The sequence below is a fragment of the Lethenteron reissneri genome, chromosome 27 (assembly GCF_015708825.2).
Source record: "Lethenteron reissneri isolate LAM-NWPU_2019-01 chromosome 27, ASM1570882v1, whole genome shotgun sequence".
In the NCBI taxonomy this organism is placed as follows: Eukaryota; Metazoa; Chordata; class Hyperoartia; order Petromyzontiformes; family Petromyzontidae; genus Lethenteron; species Lethenteron reissneri.
In genome coordinates, this window is record NC_083805.1 from 13996555 (window position 1) to 14012875 (window position 16321).

The 16321-nt window shown below is 53.6% G+C and overlaps 1 protein-coding gene across 3 annotated transcripts in view; it reads left to right on the forward strand.

Moving 5' to 3' along the window:
- Positions 1-16321, forward strand: part of LOC133348563 (arginine-glutamic acid dipeptide repeats protein-like) — a 52381-nt gene that overhangs the window by 26750 nt on the left and 9310 nt on the right. For 2 of the 3 annotated variants that reach the window (XM_061561446.1, XM_061561448.1), the window contains 10 exons: positions 778-870; positions 2079-2273; positions 3125-3186; positions 4876-4986; positions 6336-6443; positions 7197-9838; positions 10679-10853; positions 12337-13516; positions 14030-14173; positions 16080-16269. In XM_061561446.1, the coding sequence (XP_061417430.1) occupies positions 778-870; positions 2079-2273; positions 3125-3186; positions 4876-4986; positions 6336-6443; positions 7197-9838; positions 10679-10853; positions 12337-13516; positions 14030-14173; positions 16080-16269 (4900 nt within the window). The remainder of the gene's footprint in view (positions 1-777; positions 871-2078; positions 2274-3124; positions 3187-4875; positions 4987-6335; positions 6444-7196; positions 9839-10678; positions 10854-12336; positions 13517-14029; positions 14174-16079; positions 16270-16321) is intronic. The other variant, XM_061561447.1, reaches the window with a different exon arrangement.

Here is a 16321-nt window from a genome sequence, read left to right on the forward strand (position 1 = left end):
GAGCGGTCTACAGCATCGCTCATTCTTTCATCTTGTCTGTGGGTTTTGGCTACGTTTCTCCTCCCTTCCCGCTACAGCAGGAGGGATGCGATTGTGAAACTTTTTTCCCCCCCGAATATTTTTTGGCAAGGTATAAAACGTACACTTCTTTAGTTTTTTTATGAAAAAAAAAGTTGCCCTATGCAAGAGGCCCAATTTGCAGCACGCAACTATGGCAGTGTAAGGCACCACGCCATAAACAAAACCTATTGTGTAACCGTTGCCTCCTCCCTCTGATTCTTGGGCTGGTTCCCCCCTCCCACCTTGCTTTCAAAGGACCCATAACCCTTGTTAATTATTTGGGCAAACATCCTTTACGACCTGCTATTTATCCACTTTATTATTCAAAAAGGAGTTGTAAAAACCCCGTAAAAAGTTCTTCCCAGCAACACACGCACATATATATCTCAGGTATACAAAGAAAATAAACCTCCATATATTTTATAATTCGGAGCCAACATTTTCAAGCACATTTCGTCACAGGCCGCTCTGCTAAAAATGTGCATCTCTCTTAGAAAAGTGGGCCACGCAGCCCGTTGAGAGCTCGCTTGCCTTTGTAAGGTTGCTGTGGGAATCTTGAGCCCACTTGCCCTGTTTGCTAATCAAGATAATGGTAATTGTCACACATACCTGTGTCCCCCACTGTGTCTTTGCGTCCCCGTGACTCCGTATCCCTGTGTACCCCCCCCCCATGTCTCTCTGTCGTCGTGTCTTCGCGTCTCCCATGTCTCCCTGCAGTGGATCTGAGCTCTGCGAGTGAGGACGACTTTGATAGTGAAGACAGTGACCAGGAGCTGCGTGGTTACGCCTGCAGACATTGCTTCACCACCAGTGAGAGCGGCGGCAGCAACAACAACAGCCACATCCATGGCAGCTGCAACCACAGCGACAGCAGCTGCAACCACAGAAACCGCAACTACAACCCTGGCAGCTAGAACCACAACCACAGCAACTACAACTGCAGCATATTTAACCACAATCACTGCAACCATGGCAACTACAGCAGCTACAACTACAGCAATTACAATCACTATCACAGCAACCACAACAACAACATCTGCAGCCATATAAGCCACATCTTAAGTTAACTTCAAACACAACAACCATACCAACAGCCACCTCAGCAATTACAATCACAGCAACCATACAACTACAGCAGCCACAACCATAACTTCAATTACAAACATTGTAACAACAACCATAACAACTATAACCACAGCAACACTAACAACAGAAACTACAGCCATAACCATGGCAGCTGCAACCACAACATCCACAACAACAGCAACCACGACCAACAACCTCACCAGAACCACACCACTATTAAAGCACAACATAAAAACACACAACCTTGGTGAACACAACCACAATCTCGGCAAACCAAACAACCATTGCAAACAACCTCAGGACAGCAACAGCCACAACAATCACCATCAACCACAATGTACAGAAACGTAAACAGCCACAACAACCTGAATAATGAGCACGTTTGTATTTCCGCGTACGAATGGGTGTGTGCCTTTGCAATCATGTACATGCTTGTGTGTGAGGTCGTGGGGAGGGTGGTGTTGCGGTTAGCATCCTGCGCTTTGAACCCAGATAACTGAGCTAAATTCCTGCTCACGGCCAACACCAGCGATGGTGATTTGAACTGGTGGCCCGGCATGGTACTGGGCACCCACCGCCTCGTGTGCTGTGCCGACATTTCATAGGTGCTCACTAATATCACTTGCCCCAGACGTCTGTTAAGGATATATGGGGATCTTTTTGTTTGGAGCGATAATATAGGCGTGTTGAGCTATGAACCCGGCTACCAGATAATTGTAATCGGCCAACACAGTGACGATTATCTCAACCAGTCCCGGGCCACCTCTTGGTCGTATCAGCCTCATATGAGTACCTGGTGCGATGTGTCATCATCGCCGCTCGGGAGACAAAGGTGGCCAGGCATGTGCCATGCCAGCAATCGTAGGTGCTCCCGAATCGCACTTGCCCCAAAAGTCTGTTAAGGCTATACGGGGGATCTTTGTCTTGTACAGCGTCGCGCGATTGGCATCACGGCGGGCGCGACCGCCTGCTGTTGTGCTACGACTGCCGCTTGTACTTCAAGAAGTACGGGGAGATGCCGCCCATTCAGCACCAGGCACCACCGCCGCCGTTCATGTTCAAGCCCGTGCGGGACGACGACGCCACCGCCCCTAACAACCAGGGGCCCGGGGTGCCCGGCAGTGCAGGTCAGAGTTCAAGCCCATGGCTGCATCTCAATCGCATGCTTGCTCGCTCCCCTCTGTGCGTGAATTTTAATGAAACGCTCACCGTTGTCTCCTGTCTTATCACTCACTTGCCCGCCCACTCACTCACTCACTCGTTTGTTCGCCAGTTTTCTCACGTAATCTATCTTGCCGCCACCCGCTTGTAAGCGCTTTCATTTCTTCATTCACTCGCTCGCCTCAATAGCTTGGTCCCTCATGCAACTCACTCGCACGCGTGCATCATTGGTTCATTCATTCTCACAATTGGTTGCTTGCTCATCTGCTTTTTCACACTTGTTAAGTCTTCACTCGCTCGCCTTGTTATTCACTCGGTTCACTTCCTGTCTCACTCGTTCAACTCTCCTTCATATTCACTCACCCACTTCCTCACCATCACTAAATCATTCACTCACCCACCTGCTTAGCTATTTAGACACTCCTTGCCCACCTTCCATCTCACTAACACACACCATGGTGGCGAGATGTTAACTCCCTCGCCTTGTATGCAGGAGGTCATGAGTTCAATCCCATATATTTGAATGTTCTTCCCATGGTTGCTATAAATTTCTACGTGATAAGCCACTTTGTCGAGCTTTCATTTGTGGCCAGGTTCCTTCAGAAAAATAGCGATATAGCTCAGTGGGCCTTACCTGGTAAAATAAAAAATAGTAAAAAAAAACCCGCACAGTCATCACTGTGTGTGTTAGTGACATTGATTAAGATTGTTACTGGTGGCTGTTGTATGCGATTTTGTGTTTGCACGAGTGTTTGGGTATGGGTGGTTGGTGATGACGGTGACTGCAGGTGGTTGACTCGGGTTGTGGTTGTTGCAGGCGGAGGCGCTGCGACTCCTCCCGTTGGAAAACACAGCATGCGAACTCGACGCAGCCGAACAGTGAGTACAGACATGGGGGACACAGTAATGTGCACGTGCGAGAGTGACAAGCATGACGAGCATGTGTGTGTATGTGTGTGTAAGTGTGTATACAAATTTAGTCAAGGCCTATGATACCATTAGTAGGCCTGGACTCTGGGTTGTTCTTCGAGCTTTCGGAGTCCCTGACCCTCTTGCTCACGATCATTAAGGACCTTCATGATGTTAAACTACTTGGCCGGGAGTCAGTCATTCCCTGTACACCTTGGGGTGCGACAGGGATGTCCTCTGGCTCCCACATGATTTAACATCTATTTTGACCACGTAGTTCGTGAATCCTTCAATCGCTGTACCGGAGGAATTTCCATCTGGTACAGATACAATGGTGAGGCTGATCGATGCCTGGGTGTGGTCAAGGGATGGCTCCCTATTGCTCAACCATGTTATGTATGCCGATGATCTGGTAATTGCTACTCACTCAGAGGAGGAGTTGGAGGCGCTGCTGTTGAACCTGGAGTTTGCCACTAAGAGGTGGGGCCTTACCAGCAGCCCCACCAAAACTAAGCACCTGCCTGGGTATTTTGTACCTTTGGACACTCCACCCCACAACTCCCAATTGGTGATGGGGCAGTTGTGGAGAGGGTGGAGTGTTTCTCATACCTGGGCAGTGTGCTCATGACCGGCTCTGGTTTGACAGCAGAGGTCTCACTCCAAATCTGTCGAGCGGCATATTTTCATCGGTTGCGTAACGTTGTGTGGAAGCTACCTGGTCTGTCGCTCCACACGAAGCTTCAGGTCTTCTCGGCCACAGTCATTGCCTCCCGGCTAGAAACATTTAGGCTGGCCTGCCTACGATCCATCCTGGGTATAACCAGGCTGTATTATGTGAGCTCACAAATATTTGAAAAATCTGGACAAAGTCGCATCGGTGAGTTTCTACGGCAGGCAAGGCTGCGTTGGCTGGGTCATGTAGCCTGCATGCCCAGTCACCGCATGCCTAAACAGCTCACAAAATGAGCGGAGCACCGGGTGGCTAAAGCACAGCAAGTTGGCACAGTAGGGGGCACAGGTGGTACATCAGTCACTCATCTCAGTCAATCGACCCGTGGCACCTGGGTATGTCCCGTGACCTCGTGCCAGTGGGTGTTCGACACTTCACGTGGCCTCAACGTGCACATAGCTTGGCACAAGCGTCGTGGTGACGTCATAGCCACTTAGTGGCGAATGGCGGTTGTCTTTGTTGTTATACAAGTTTGTATGCAAATGTTCACGTGTGTACCTAAATGTGTGATGACTGTGTTCGTGAGCATAGGTGCTTGCTAAGAGCACTTGCCCAAACAGTCTATATAGGCTACACAGGGGGGGTTTTGTCTTTGAAATGTGTGTACTAGTGTGTGCATACATCCCCTTTTGTCTGTGCTTCCATTTGTCTGCATCCCTCCTCGTCCTTTTCTGTAAATATCCTTGCATCCCCATGTTTAACGGTGTCTCTCCATGTCACTTCATGCACCTCTGCACCTCCCTGCATATCCCTGGTCCTCCTTGTAACTCCCTGCTCCTCCCCGTGCCTTCCTGTACTACTTGTGTTCTTATATATGACTGCCTGTGCCGATGACCTTCTACGTGTCATGGTGCCTCTCCTCGTATCCCCACACTTCCCCGTGCCTCCCCGTGCCTCCTCGTGCCTCCCCGTGCGTCTCCGCATGTTAGTCCGCCCGTGCTCAGGCTGGGGAGCCAACAGCGGACGACTCCCGCGCGTGTGGCCGCACATCGCCTGGGGCGACCAGCACGGACAGCACGGACCTCGACAAACACAGCAAGGTGATGGCACAGCCGCTACCATCACCTTCGTCGTCATCATCTTCATCGGCGTCAGCAACAGCATCGGCGTGGACGGCGGCGGCATCGTCATCAGTGACACTATCGGCAGTGTCATTATCGTCTTCATCCCTTAACGTCGCCATCCCATCGACCATACTGTGTTCGACCACCACACTGCAGCTCAAAACTCTTCTCATTCTATCTTGATTTGAAGCTTTCGTGACTGCAGAAATCCATACTCTTTGGTTCTTTCGGGAAAGTCATGTAGGTATACGAGGTAAAATAAATCACGACGTTTCGATTGCAACACAAGCGGTCGTCCTCAGGCGGAAAAAATATAATCCAGCAGTGGAACTGCTGAACCAGCGAAGAGAGCTGTTACAACAAGGTTATATACGTGGCGATGGGCAAGCAAGCGGGGTCTGAGCTGGAAAGGAAATCCATCCACGGACATAAGCACGTCAGTTGTGTTAATGGGGGAGATTAGGGAGAGAGGTGTTAGGGAGGGAGATTAGCATGAATGAGCTTCTGTCGCCGCATAAGAGTATCATGCCCGCATATGCTCACAACAGCAGTGTTAATGAGAGATTAGCACCATTAGAATGCAATCCAAAGGACGTGAGCATGAGAGTGCAATCCAAAAGGCATGTGAGCCTGAGAGGTGCAATCCCAAAGGGCATGTGAGCATGAGAGATCTAAGAGAGGTTTAGAGATAAAGACACACACAGAGAGTCGGAAATAACAGCTGACATAGGCAGGTAGGATGGAAACTTCACAGTCAGTTAAGACTTTACCTGGTTAATAACGTCCTTTCAATGATTGATCAGTTTGTACCCATCATCTCGGTTGAAGTTTTGTCTGCGTTTATTTATCTGGATGGCTTCATGCACAAATCTCTGAAGGTAGTCGGTCGGTTTGCAGAGTACCTCCGTCTTGGAAAAATCTATTTCTTCTCATGCTGTCTCTTCATTGTCTCTTTTCACAACTTCTTATAACCTTTCTCAATTCAAGAAACACATTAACTATTACACTGTCAATAGTGCTGTTAGTTCTTGACCGATTGCCGAATTGAGCCTCTGTCCCTGTGCTTAGCAACCTTTATTTAAAAAAAATCTTACAATTGTCATCCTCGCTACCATCATCACTCAGACCTGGTGCGGTGTGCAAACATCGCCACTGGGGAGGCAAAGGCAAGCCCGGGTGTGGTGGTGCTGGCCACCCACCCCCTTAGTGTGCCATGCGGGAATTCATAGGTGCTACTCGCTATAACAGCACATGCCCCAACAGTCTGATCAAGGCTACACGGGATCGGGAGGGGATCTTTGTATGCTTGTGTGCATATGCCACAGAAGGCCCCGGAGGCGGAGACGCCACCTCCCCATGCCGGCAAGCGCTTGCGTGACAAGAGCCTCTCTGATGGCGAGGACGCTGAGAAGCCCAAGAAGCCCAAAACGCCCGTGAGTTTGTGCCCTCTGGCCCGGCGCCAACGAGCGGTCTCCGCCTCTCCCCGTGGCAGAGGCGTCGCACGCACAGCTGTTCGCACACAGGGCTCAGGGCCTCTAGCCGCGGCTCTGTGACGTGACAAAGACGCTTGAGGCATAGCAAGGCTCTCACCTGGTTGTGTAAAGTGGGCATCCAGGCTGAGACCATGTAGCGGCAATGCACCTTACCTGGCTCGGCTCGGACGCCGTAGTGCGGTGTCTTGCGGAGAGAGATAAGCGACTGATTTTTCTAGCTTCTCTATCTGTTCACTGGCATTGGTTGTGAGTCGATGAATCGCTTTGGTGCCACCGTTCAGTAGTCTTGGTGGGCAGCGGTTGACCGTGTGTTCCATCGATTGTTCTGCTCCGCATTTGCAGGTGGCGCTGTCTTTTTTTCTTCCACTTGTGTAGAAGATGGGCATGTGTATGAATGCGCATTATTCACCGTGGTCTCTATGCTGTTGTATGTGTATGTATGTATGCATGGTTTTTGCACTGCGCTTTGAACCCTGCAGCCTCGAGTTGACAACCACAGCTCATATGAGTGGAGAGGGGTATCAGTGTCTGTACTTCTGTGTTGGTGCATTTATGTATGAATTAATCCATAGTTACATGCATTGTGTGTATATATGATGTGTGCATGCAGACGTGGTGAATATATGACGGATATGTGTGTACATTGTGTACGTGACATCCCTGTGTGTGTGCGTGTGTGTCCGCCCACCACAGAGCACGTCTCCGCCGGGATCTCCCTCGGAGGGCGACAGCTCGGACGCCCCCAGCCTTAACGACGACCTCATCAACGACCTCAAGGACATCGACCAGGACAACCGCAGCACCTCACCCAGCCTGCCGAGCCCACCCGAGCCCGAGTCCGACTCGGACTGCTCCACCCACAACGCCGATGCCACTATCATGCCCACCATCTCCTCCACCGTCACGCCGCCAGCCCCCGCCGCTGCGAATGGCCCCAACCAGGGCGGCTGCCTCATGGCCCCCATCAGCGGCCTCATGCCCGGCAGCCCGGCCACAAACGGTGGACTCGGCTCCAACACCGCCATACCTCCCGGCGGCACCTCAACCTCCATCAGCAGTAGCCTCCTGTCTGGTGGTGGCGGTGGCAGCGGCGGCAGCGGCGGCGGAGGTGGCGGTAGTGGTAGCAGTGGTGGCAGCGGTGGCAGCGCCGGTCTGAACATGCCGACCTTGATGGGAGGTCTGGGATCCAGCCTGAGCCAGGTGGCCATAAGCAGCGGTGGCGGCGGCGCAGCCGGGGGGGGGCCTCCGCTCGCGGTGGCGAACGTGGGGCCATGCGGACCGCCGTCCGCTGCTGCCGCTGCGGCGGCGGCAGCAGCGGTGGCGCAGATGAACGTGGCCCCCATGGGCAGCTGCGCGGTGGCGCAGGCGTTTCACTCGGTGGTGTCTGGTGGCAGTGTAAGCTCCATGCAGCAATCGGTGTCCGTCGTGGGCGGCGGTGGCGCGGGCGGCGCGGCGAGCATGAGCGTGGTGTCGGCGTCGTCCTCGTCCTCCTCTTCGGGGTCATCCCTCTCCTCGTCGCTGTCGCTGCATACCCAGGCCATCGGCGGTGTCTATGGCGGTGGAGGCGTCGGCGGCGTCAGCGGTGTCGGCAGCGGCCTTATGATGTCCCAGACGTTTTCGTCGTCAATGTCGTCGTCGTCCTCGTCGTCGTCGCTCCATCTGCCGCACCTGAGCCAGCAGCACCACCAGCACCAGCACCACCACCACCACCAGCATCAGCACCAGCACCACCAGTTGCACCAGCTACAGCAGCAACACCACCAGCGCGGCCCGCACCAACACCACCACCAACAGCAGCAGCAGCATCACCACGCCTCTGCGCACTTCGGTGGGCATCACCATCACCACCAGCACCAGCAGCACCATGTGGAGCAGGCCAGGGTCCACGCACCATCGCCGCCTCTGGCTGGAGTGATGCCAGCTCAGCTTCTGCCACTGCCTCCTTCTTCGGCGGCGTCTGTCTTTGGCTCATCCAAAATAAATCTGGCCGCAATGGGGCAAGGCTCGGCCTACGACAAGCCGGGTGGCGGCATGTCGATATGTGCTGGTGGCGGCGGCGGCAGCGGAGTGGGGGGGCCCCCAAATTTGATGGCGCCACACTTGAGTGGCGGTGGAGGCGGTGGCGGCGGCGGTGGCGGTGGTGCGATGCACAAGCACCCGATGAGCGTGCACTCGCAGGGCCAGGCACCGCCTGTGCCTCCACCGCCACAGGGAGGGCACGGTGCCCCGATGCAGGGCCTCCCGTCTTGCCTGCCGGCAAACATGCAACAACAACAGCAGCAGCAGAACCTGCCCTCAAACATGGCTGCCAACTCGGGCGTTCCGATTCCCCCGCCCACGACTCCCATCCCACCTCTGCCACCAAAGCAATCGAACTCAAGTGGTCAGTCGGGTGGAGCTTGCGGCGGTGGTGGCGGCGGAGGCGGCGGCGGTGGCGGCGGCGCCCTCGCGGGCCACTTTGGGGGGCAGCTGCCCCCACCCAACCTGAACTTGCCGCCGCCGCCAGCCCTGAAGCCGCTGTCGGCTCTTGCGCAGGGAGGCGGCGGCGGCGTCGGCGGCGGGGGGCCGACGCAGGGCATGGGCCCGGGTCAGGGTTTACCTCAGCTGCCGCCCCCACTGCAGATGCAGGCACACCCGCCACCGGCGCTCACGCAGGGCGGTGCCGCGGGCCAGCAGGGCGGCCCTGCCACGCTGGGCGAGTCCCTCGCTTCGGCCTACCCGGGCCCACTCGGCGGCGGCGGCGGGGGATCCATGATGGGGCCAGCGCACCCGCCCGCCCTCACCCAGTCCGGCCCGCACTCGCTGGGCGACCCTCAGGCTTTGGCTTACGGCGGGAAGCCACAGGGCGGGAGCGGAGGTGGTTCCGGCAGCGGCGGCGGAGGAGCAGGTGGGATCCCGCCGTTCCTGGCCGCCAATCCCGGGCTGATGTCGAATGTGGGCGGGATGGGCGCCGTGTCATCGGCCTCGATGATGGGGTCGGCGGGGGCGGCCGCCCTGTCCCTCACGGCGTCGGTGGCGTCCGTCTCGTCGTCGTCGCTTAGCTGCGCCCCGGCGAACCTGTCCGCATCATCTCTGCCGCCACCGTCCGCGACGGCTTCGTCCTCTTCCTCATCGGCGCCGTCCGCCCTCCCTTCGGCCGTCCCGCCCGGATTCGGCACGGTGAAGGAGGAGGGAGGGGGATCGGTATCGGCTACGGGGGCAGTGGGGGCGGCAGTTGCCATGGCGGCGGAGGAGTCGCCGGGATCCCCCGGAAGTCCCCCGCCTCCCGTGCGACGTACCCCCTCCCCAGAGCCCATCGTTGTGGACACGCCGAGCCACGTCAGCGCCAGCGCACGGTACAGCACCTTTCACTTTCTCTGTCTGCTCTGGCTGTCATGTAACATTTGTTTTTAGTCAAGTCCGGGCGTGGGGCAGCCCTGATTCGATGGTTAAATTTTGTACATTTCCATGGCAGGCACTAGTTTCCCAAAAGTATAACCACTTGCTCACGAGATACAGAGTGGTGCTTATTTAATCGACCTTAGTAAGGATGGTGTCGATACCTCTCCCCATCTCATGTTTTTGGATTTTGAAATAATTTTAAAATATATCTTCATTCTTCTAAGCCTCAAAGTACAAACTTTCACTAGCTCCAAAATATTTGTTGCCAAATCTTTTTCAGATTTGTATACATATATTCTATGTTTTTGCTAAGTTTCAGCTTGCAAGCTCTTCTAGAACATCATTAGATTGTTTATCACTTAATGTTGAGGTCTATGAATGTTGTGAGAAGCGGTATTGTGATGGGTAGCATGCCATGCTCCAAACCCGGAAACCCGAATTGGATTTCCACTTGGTGAACATAGGTGAGCAATATTTGAACCGGTACTGGGCCTCTTCTTGGTCGATTCAGCCTTAAATGAGTACCTGGTGCGGTGCTGTACCTGGCGCGGTGCAGTGCCTAAGTATCCGCACCGGGGAGACAAAGGCAGCCAGGAGTGGTGCCAGCCACACCGCTCCCTCGTGTGCTTTGTTGGCCTTCAAAGGTTCTCGCTAACATCACTTAGATCCCAACAGTCTGTTAGGCTAAAGAGGGGCGGGAGGGGGAATCCCAGTCTTTGTATTGGGAGAGAGAGACGACCACTTTAACATGCGTCTATCTGTCACCGACCCCTCCCTCGCCCCCACTCGCGCAGTTTCACCAAGCACCTGGACCGCGGCTACAACTCGTGTGCGCGCACTGACCTGTGCTTCGAGCCCCTTGCGGGCTCCAAGCTCGCCAAGAAGCGCGAGGACGGCGCAGAGCGTCTGCGGCGCGAGCGGGAGGAGAGGGAACGCGACGGACGCGAGAGGGAGGCGCGCGAGCGCGACGTGAGTCTAAACTATACAATTGTTTTCCTAATTTTTATTATTTTACCAGGTATGGTCCACTGAGCGATACAGCTCCTTTTCAGATGGCTTAACGAAGTGGCTTATCACGTGGAAATCTATAGCAGCCAAGTACTTTAAGCACATGTTTCTAAATATGGAGGGAAAAACCGGAGGACCTTGAGAAAAATCCATGCGACCACAGGGAGAACATGTAAACTCCAATCATCCAGGCATCAGGGTCGGGATTGAACGTATGATCTCCTGTATACCGGGCGAGGTAGTTAATATCTTGCCACCGTGGCACCCCATGATGCCAAGAGCACCATAGCTGCTTTTATCTATCCAGGGGTCTTATTGCCTGAAAGAAAGACAGGCCGCTGCCAAATTTTAGGTTGTAAAGTGGTGGCCCAGAGTTGGTAGTCAATATTCTACGTCCCATTTGCATGAGCCAGTTTCTCCGTTGGACAACCATTGTTGCCCCAAAGGATGGTGATGAGAATTATGGGCTGAGGTGATCCCTGACCAGGATTTGAACTTGCAGTCTTATACTTGTGAGTCGAACCCGAGCCCTCTTAAAATAGCACGAGTTGGCCAGGTACAACATCGTTCCTTCAATGTCAATAAAATACGGTGTGAATTTGTGTCTGAATGTGGACGCAACTCAAGATGCTGTAAAGAAACTGGGCATCTTTTCTCTGTAGACTGAGGCAATCAGTCATGGATCGGCCTAGAACTGAACAGGGGCATGTAGTCGACAGCACAAATGGCAGAGGGAAGTGTTCCAGATGACTGGGGCAACAAAGGAAAATGAGCAACTCCTTGCTGATCATAGGTTGACTACATGCTTCGATAGAAAGCCTTAAAACCACCTTTATTTAACAAGTGCATATTATCGTAACGTAAAGCTTTCGTGACTGCAGGAATTCATATTCTTTGGGTCTTTAGGTAAAGTCACGTAGATGGGTTCAAAGAAAATATTTTAAAAACTACGACGTTTCAATCGCAACACAAGCGGTCGTCTTTCCTGAAGGCGACCGCTTGTGTTGCGATCGAAACGTCGTAGTTTTTTGTTATTTTCTTTGAACCTATCTACGTGACTTTACCGAAAGACCCAAAGAATATGCATGTTATCATATATGACAAACTACATACAGGTTTTACCATCGTTATAAGTTGTCACCACAGTGTAGCCTGTTATTATTTCTTCGACAGTAATGAAGACTAAATGTATGGGGTTGTGTTTGGCAAGATGGCATTAACACATTGCATTTCTCTCCCCATTACTTAACATTCACACACACACTTGCGTGTGTACTCCCACGCATGAATATTCCATCACATGTCCACATAAACAAAAATCAATTGCATGCAAACATGAATCTTTCATATGCAAACTACCATTCACACAACTGTGAACACACATACCCAAATAAACACACACGTACATGCACGCGCTAAACTCCGTTCGCACAAACACGCACAGCGCTCGTCCTTGGGCTCTGGTCTGGACGGCCCCCCATCCGGCGGACCACCCCCCCCGGGCCCCCCGCCGGGTCCGCCGGGCCCCCCTCCACACCACCTACGCGGGACCCCCTACGACGCTCCACAGTCGGCTGCGGCCGTGGCGGCCGTCCACCCGTACCTGGGCCCCGACACGCCAGCGCTGCGCACGCTCAGCGAGTATGCGCGCCCACACGTGCTCTCCCCCACCTCTGGCAGCGCCCTCGTGCGCTCAGGGGTGGCGGGGGTGGCGGCCGCGGCAGCTGCGGCTGCGGCCGCCGCCGCAGCCGGGCATGGTCCCCCGCACCACCACCAGGCAGCGCACCACCATCCGCACCACCACCCGCACCACCACCCACACCACCACCACCATCCATTCTTCGCCATCCCCAGCAGCGACGTGGCCACCATCTTCTACCACCCGCACAATATGGCGGCGGCGGCACACATGTACTCGCAGCAACAGCAGCAGCAGATCAGCCAGCAGATCAGCCAGCAGATCAGCCAGCAGCAGGCGCAGCAGCAGGCCCAGCAGCAGGCGCAGCAGCAGGCGGCCTCCGTGCAGCAGCAGCAGCAGCAGCAGTCGAGCGAGCGGGACCTGCGAGAGATGCGTTTCAAGCCGGGCTACGAGATGAAGCCACCAGAGATGGACGGCGCAGGCGGCGGGGGCTCTGCGCCAGCGGGGCCCAGCACGCAGGGCGGCGCGTCGATGGCGAGCGCGCTGGCGCTGCACTTCAACCCGGCGGGGTCGCTGGACCCTTTTGCGCTGCAGCGCGCCGGCGCGCACGCCTCGCTCGGCGTGAACCCGCACCACTTCGCCGCGTTCCCCGCGGGGGAGCGCGGGCACGGCCACGGCGGAGGCGGAGGGGGGGGCGGTGGCGCGGGCGGCGCCGGAGGAGGGGGCGGCGGCGGCGGCGGAGGAGGCGGCTCGGGAGGCGGGGGTGCTGCGGAACGGCTGGGCGTGGTGCCGGGCGGCGTTGCTCAATCGCGGCAGGAGATGGCGTACGCCGAGAGGCTTCACGCAGAGCGGCTGGCCTCGCTCGCGGCCAACGACCCGATCGCAGCGGCGCGTCTGCAGATGTACAACGTGACGCCGCACCACCACCAGCACTCGCACATCCACTCGCACCTGCATCTGCACCAGCCGGACTCGATCCATCCAGGTACGACCGCACGCCAGCCCGGACGAGCCCCCAGTCTGTGCATTTGACGGCGCATGTGTCTGTTTTCAGAGGCGTATTTTAACACTGCCTTGTCCATGTATGTGTGTGTGTGCACATATTGGGAGTGGTTATGTAGTGATTCGCGCATTGCGCTACGAAGCGCTATAAAGCTTGCGACCGAGTTCGATTCCTGCTCAAGACAATTGACCAAATTCTTGAACCAGTCTTGGGCCTCCCCGAGGTTGACTTAAATGGGTACTTGCCGCAAAAGTTTGTTCAAGGCTATACGGGAGATCTTTGTCCATATACCCTCCACGTTTGTCTCTGTCATGTTTCTGGTGCGAACGGTAATCCGTATGTGTTTGCCGGTGTTCTGTGGTATTATTCTCCGTGTCTTACCTCTTGTGTCGTGCGCATGTGTATGTAAGCACGACCTCGTTCCTGTGACCCCGTGTGCGTGTGTCGTGTCCCCTCTGTAAAACTCCCACATGTCCTCGCGTGTCCCCACTGCAGGCTCAGGCGTGCATCCACTGATGGATCCCCTCGTCCCTCACGTTGGACGCTTCCCGTACCCACCAGGGCCCCTCGCCTCGCCCCTCATGGGGCCGCCACCTCCCACCGGACCCGAGCATGAGCTCCTTCGGCATCCGCTCTTCGGTAATGTGCACACGCGCCCTCACTCACTGTGCACACGTAAACCTAATACAGCTAATATACTTCATAATTGATGTTTTTTTATGTTAGGCCACGTAATGAATCTGGCCCAATTTTTTTCTTGTCGTGAATCCCAACCACCGCCAGACGTACAAATTCATTGTTCACCTTTACAAGTGTTTAATTTTATAAGTTACTCTGTTTGGCTCACAGGTAAGTCGAAAAAAAAATAGTTTGCGAACTTTGGCTGTGAGAATTGTGGTGGAGAGTTTCACGGCACAAATTTGGCTACATGATTACGTGGCCTAACTTGAAAAACTATTGATATCACATGGCAATTCATTTTAATTATGTTTATATGGTATTAACATCTTAAACATTTCATTAACACTGAATAACAATGCAATATTTACAATTTAACAACAGATCACTTCTAGACAGTTTTAATCGCTCACCGCTAACGTGAGTCCGAGGGTGGAGGCTGAAAAGATTTTGCAATGCGCTTGATGCATTTACTCTTATTTGTCAAATAAACGCAAAAAATAAATGTAAACAAAACTAGAGGGAGCACGAACAGAGCTGGGGCATCCAAGGTAACGGATTCCCGAATTCTACACAACATCAAAACAAAAAACCTCAACACATTCCTCAATGACAACTGTGGCCTTAAAAGGCAAAGTATATAATAGGCGACCTTTTTGGCAATGGCCCTCTCTTCATGGCATGTGAAGGCAGTGTTATTGATGAAACTGTTGAGTTGTTCTCTTCTACTTGTGCACCACTGCCAACGCAAAATCGGCAGATAATTCTGTTCCAGCAGATAAGTTCAGTGCTTGTACGTTGCTTTAGAATGTTTCGTGTACAAACGTACGAACGCCTCCGACTATGCGCTGAACAAGATTCCCGTCGGAATGTTTTTTTCCAGGGAGCTTACAGGCTTACTCCGAATTCTGGCTTAATCTAGGCCAGCTTTGAGAGATTTTACAGCAAATCATCTTCAAACTTACACATTCCCGTGACACCAGATAGAGCGGTAATGTTACAGTAACTCTTCACACGAATGTAGGTACAGGACCAAACGCTGGCTAACTCATGTGGTGGATAATCCAATACCTAAAGAAGGCAATATAACGTATACTCACCCGCTGCTGAACCAAGTAACTTTTAGTATATATATATTTTTAGCTGACTTTTTATGCTCTATTAGAGCTATGTAGTTTGTACTCTTAGGTAAAGTCACGTGCGTAAAAATAAATAATAACATTAATAGAAATAATAATAGAAATAAAATGATAAATCACAACGTTTCAGAGGCAACACAAGTCTCCGTTGCCTCCGAAACGTCGTGATTTATTATTTTATTTATATTATTATTTCTATTATTATTATTATTTATTTTTACCTACGTGACTGCCGAAAAAACCTAAGAGTATGAGCCCTTGCAGTCACGAAAGCTTCAAATCTAGAACTGTGTAGTTTGAACCCAAACATGGCTCATTGTATTGGCCACAGCTGACTCTAAATACATAGCGGGGACTAAGGCAGGCATACAGGGACTCCTTTATATGAGGAACGAAACAGGTGGACTTCTCCACAAATCTGGCTGTCGCCTGATGAAGCTAGTTGTAATTACTGGCGAAACATCGTCCTCAAGATTGTAAATGTTGTGGCTTGGCTCTCCAACACACCGGTGTGCTGTACTAGTGACGATTTGGCACGTTCTGTTTACGTGACAACCCTTACTAGTTGGCTGTGTCGGGTGGTGGCAGGTTTAACGACACATATTTTCGCGACCTAACCCAAAAAAGCCTCTTGCTGCATAGCAGTTTCACTTAGAAAATGGATCAGCCTCTGAATTAGATTAGGACGGCCCCTCATTTCTTATTTGTTTGCATCCGTGTGCGTGCAGCCCCCGGCTACCGGGACCTGCCCCCGCTGCCGCCACACATGTCTGCGGCGCACCAGCTGCAGGCGGTGCATCAGAGCGCCGAGATGCAGCGTCTGGCGCTGGAGCAGCAGCAGTGGCTGCATGCGAGTGCCCACCACGCCCACCACGCCGCCGCCGCGCACCTCGCCAGCGCCCACGACGACTACTACAGGTGGCCGCACTGCGGGGAGAGCTGATGGGGGGTGGGGGGAGGCGGTGAGATA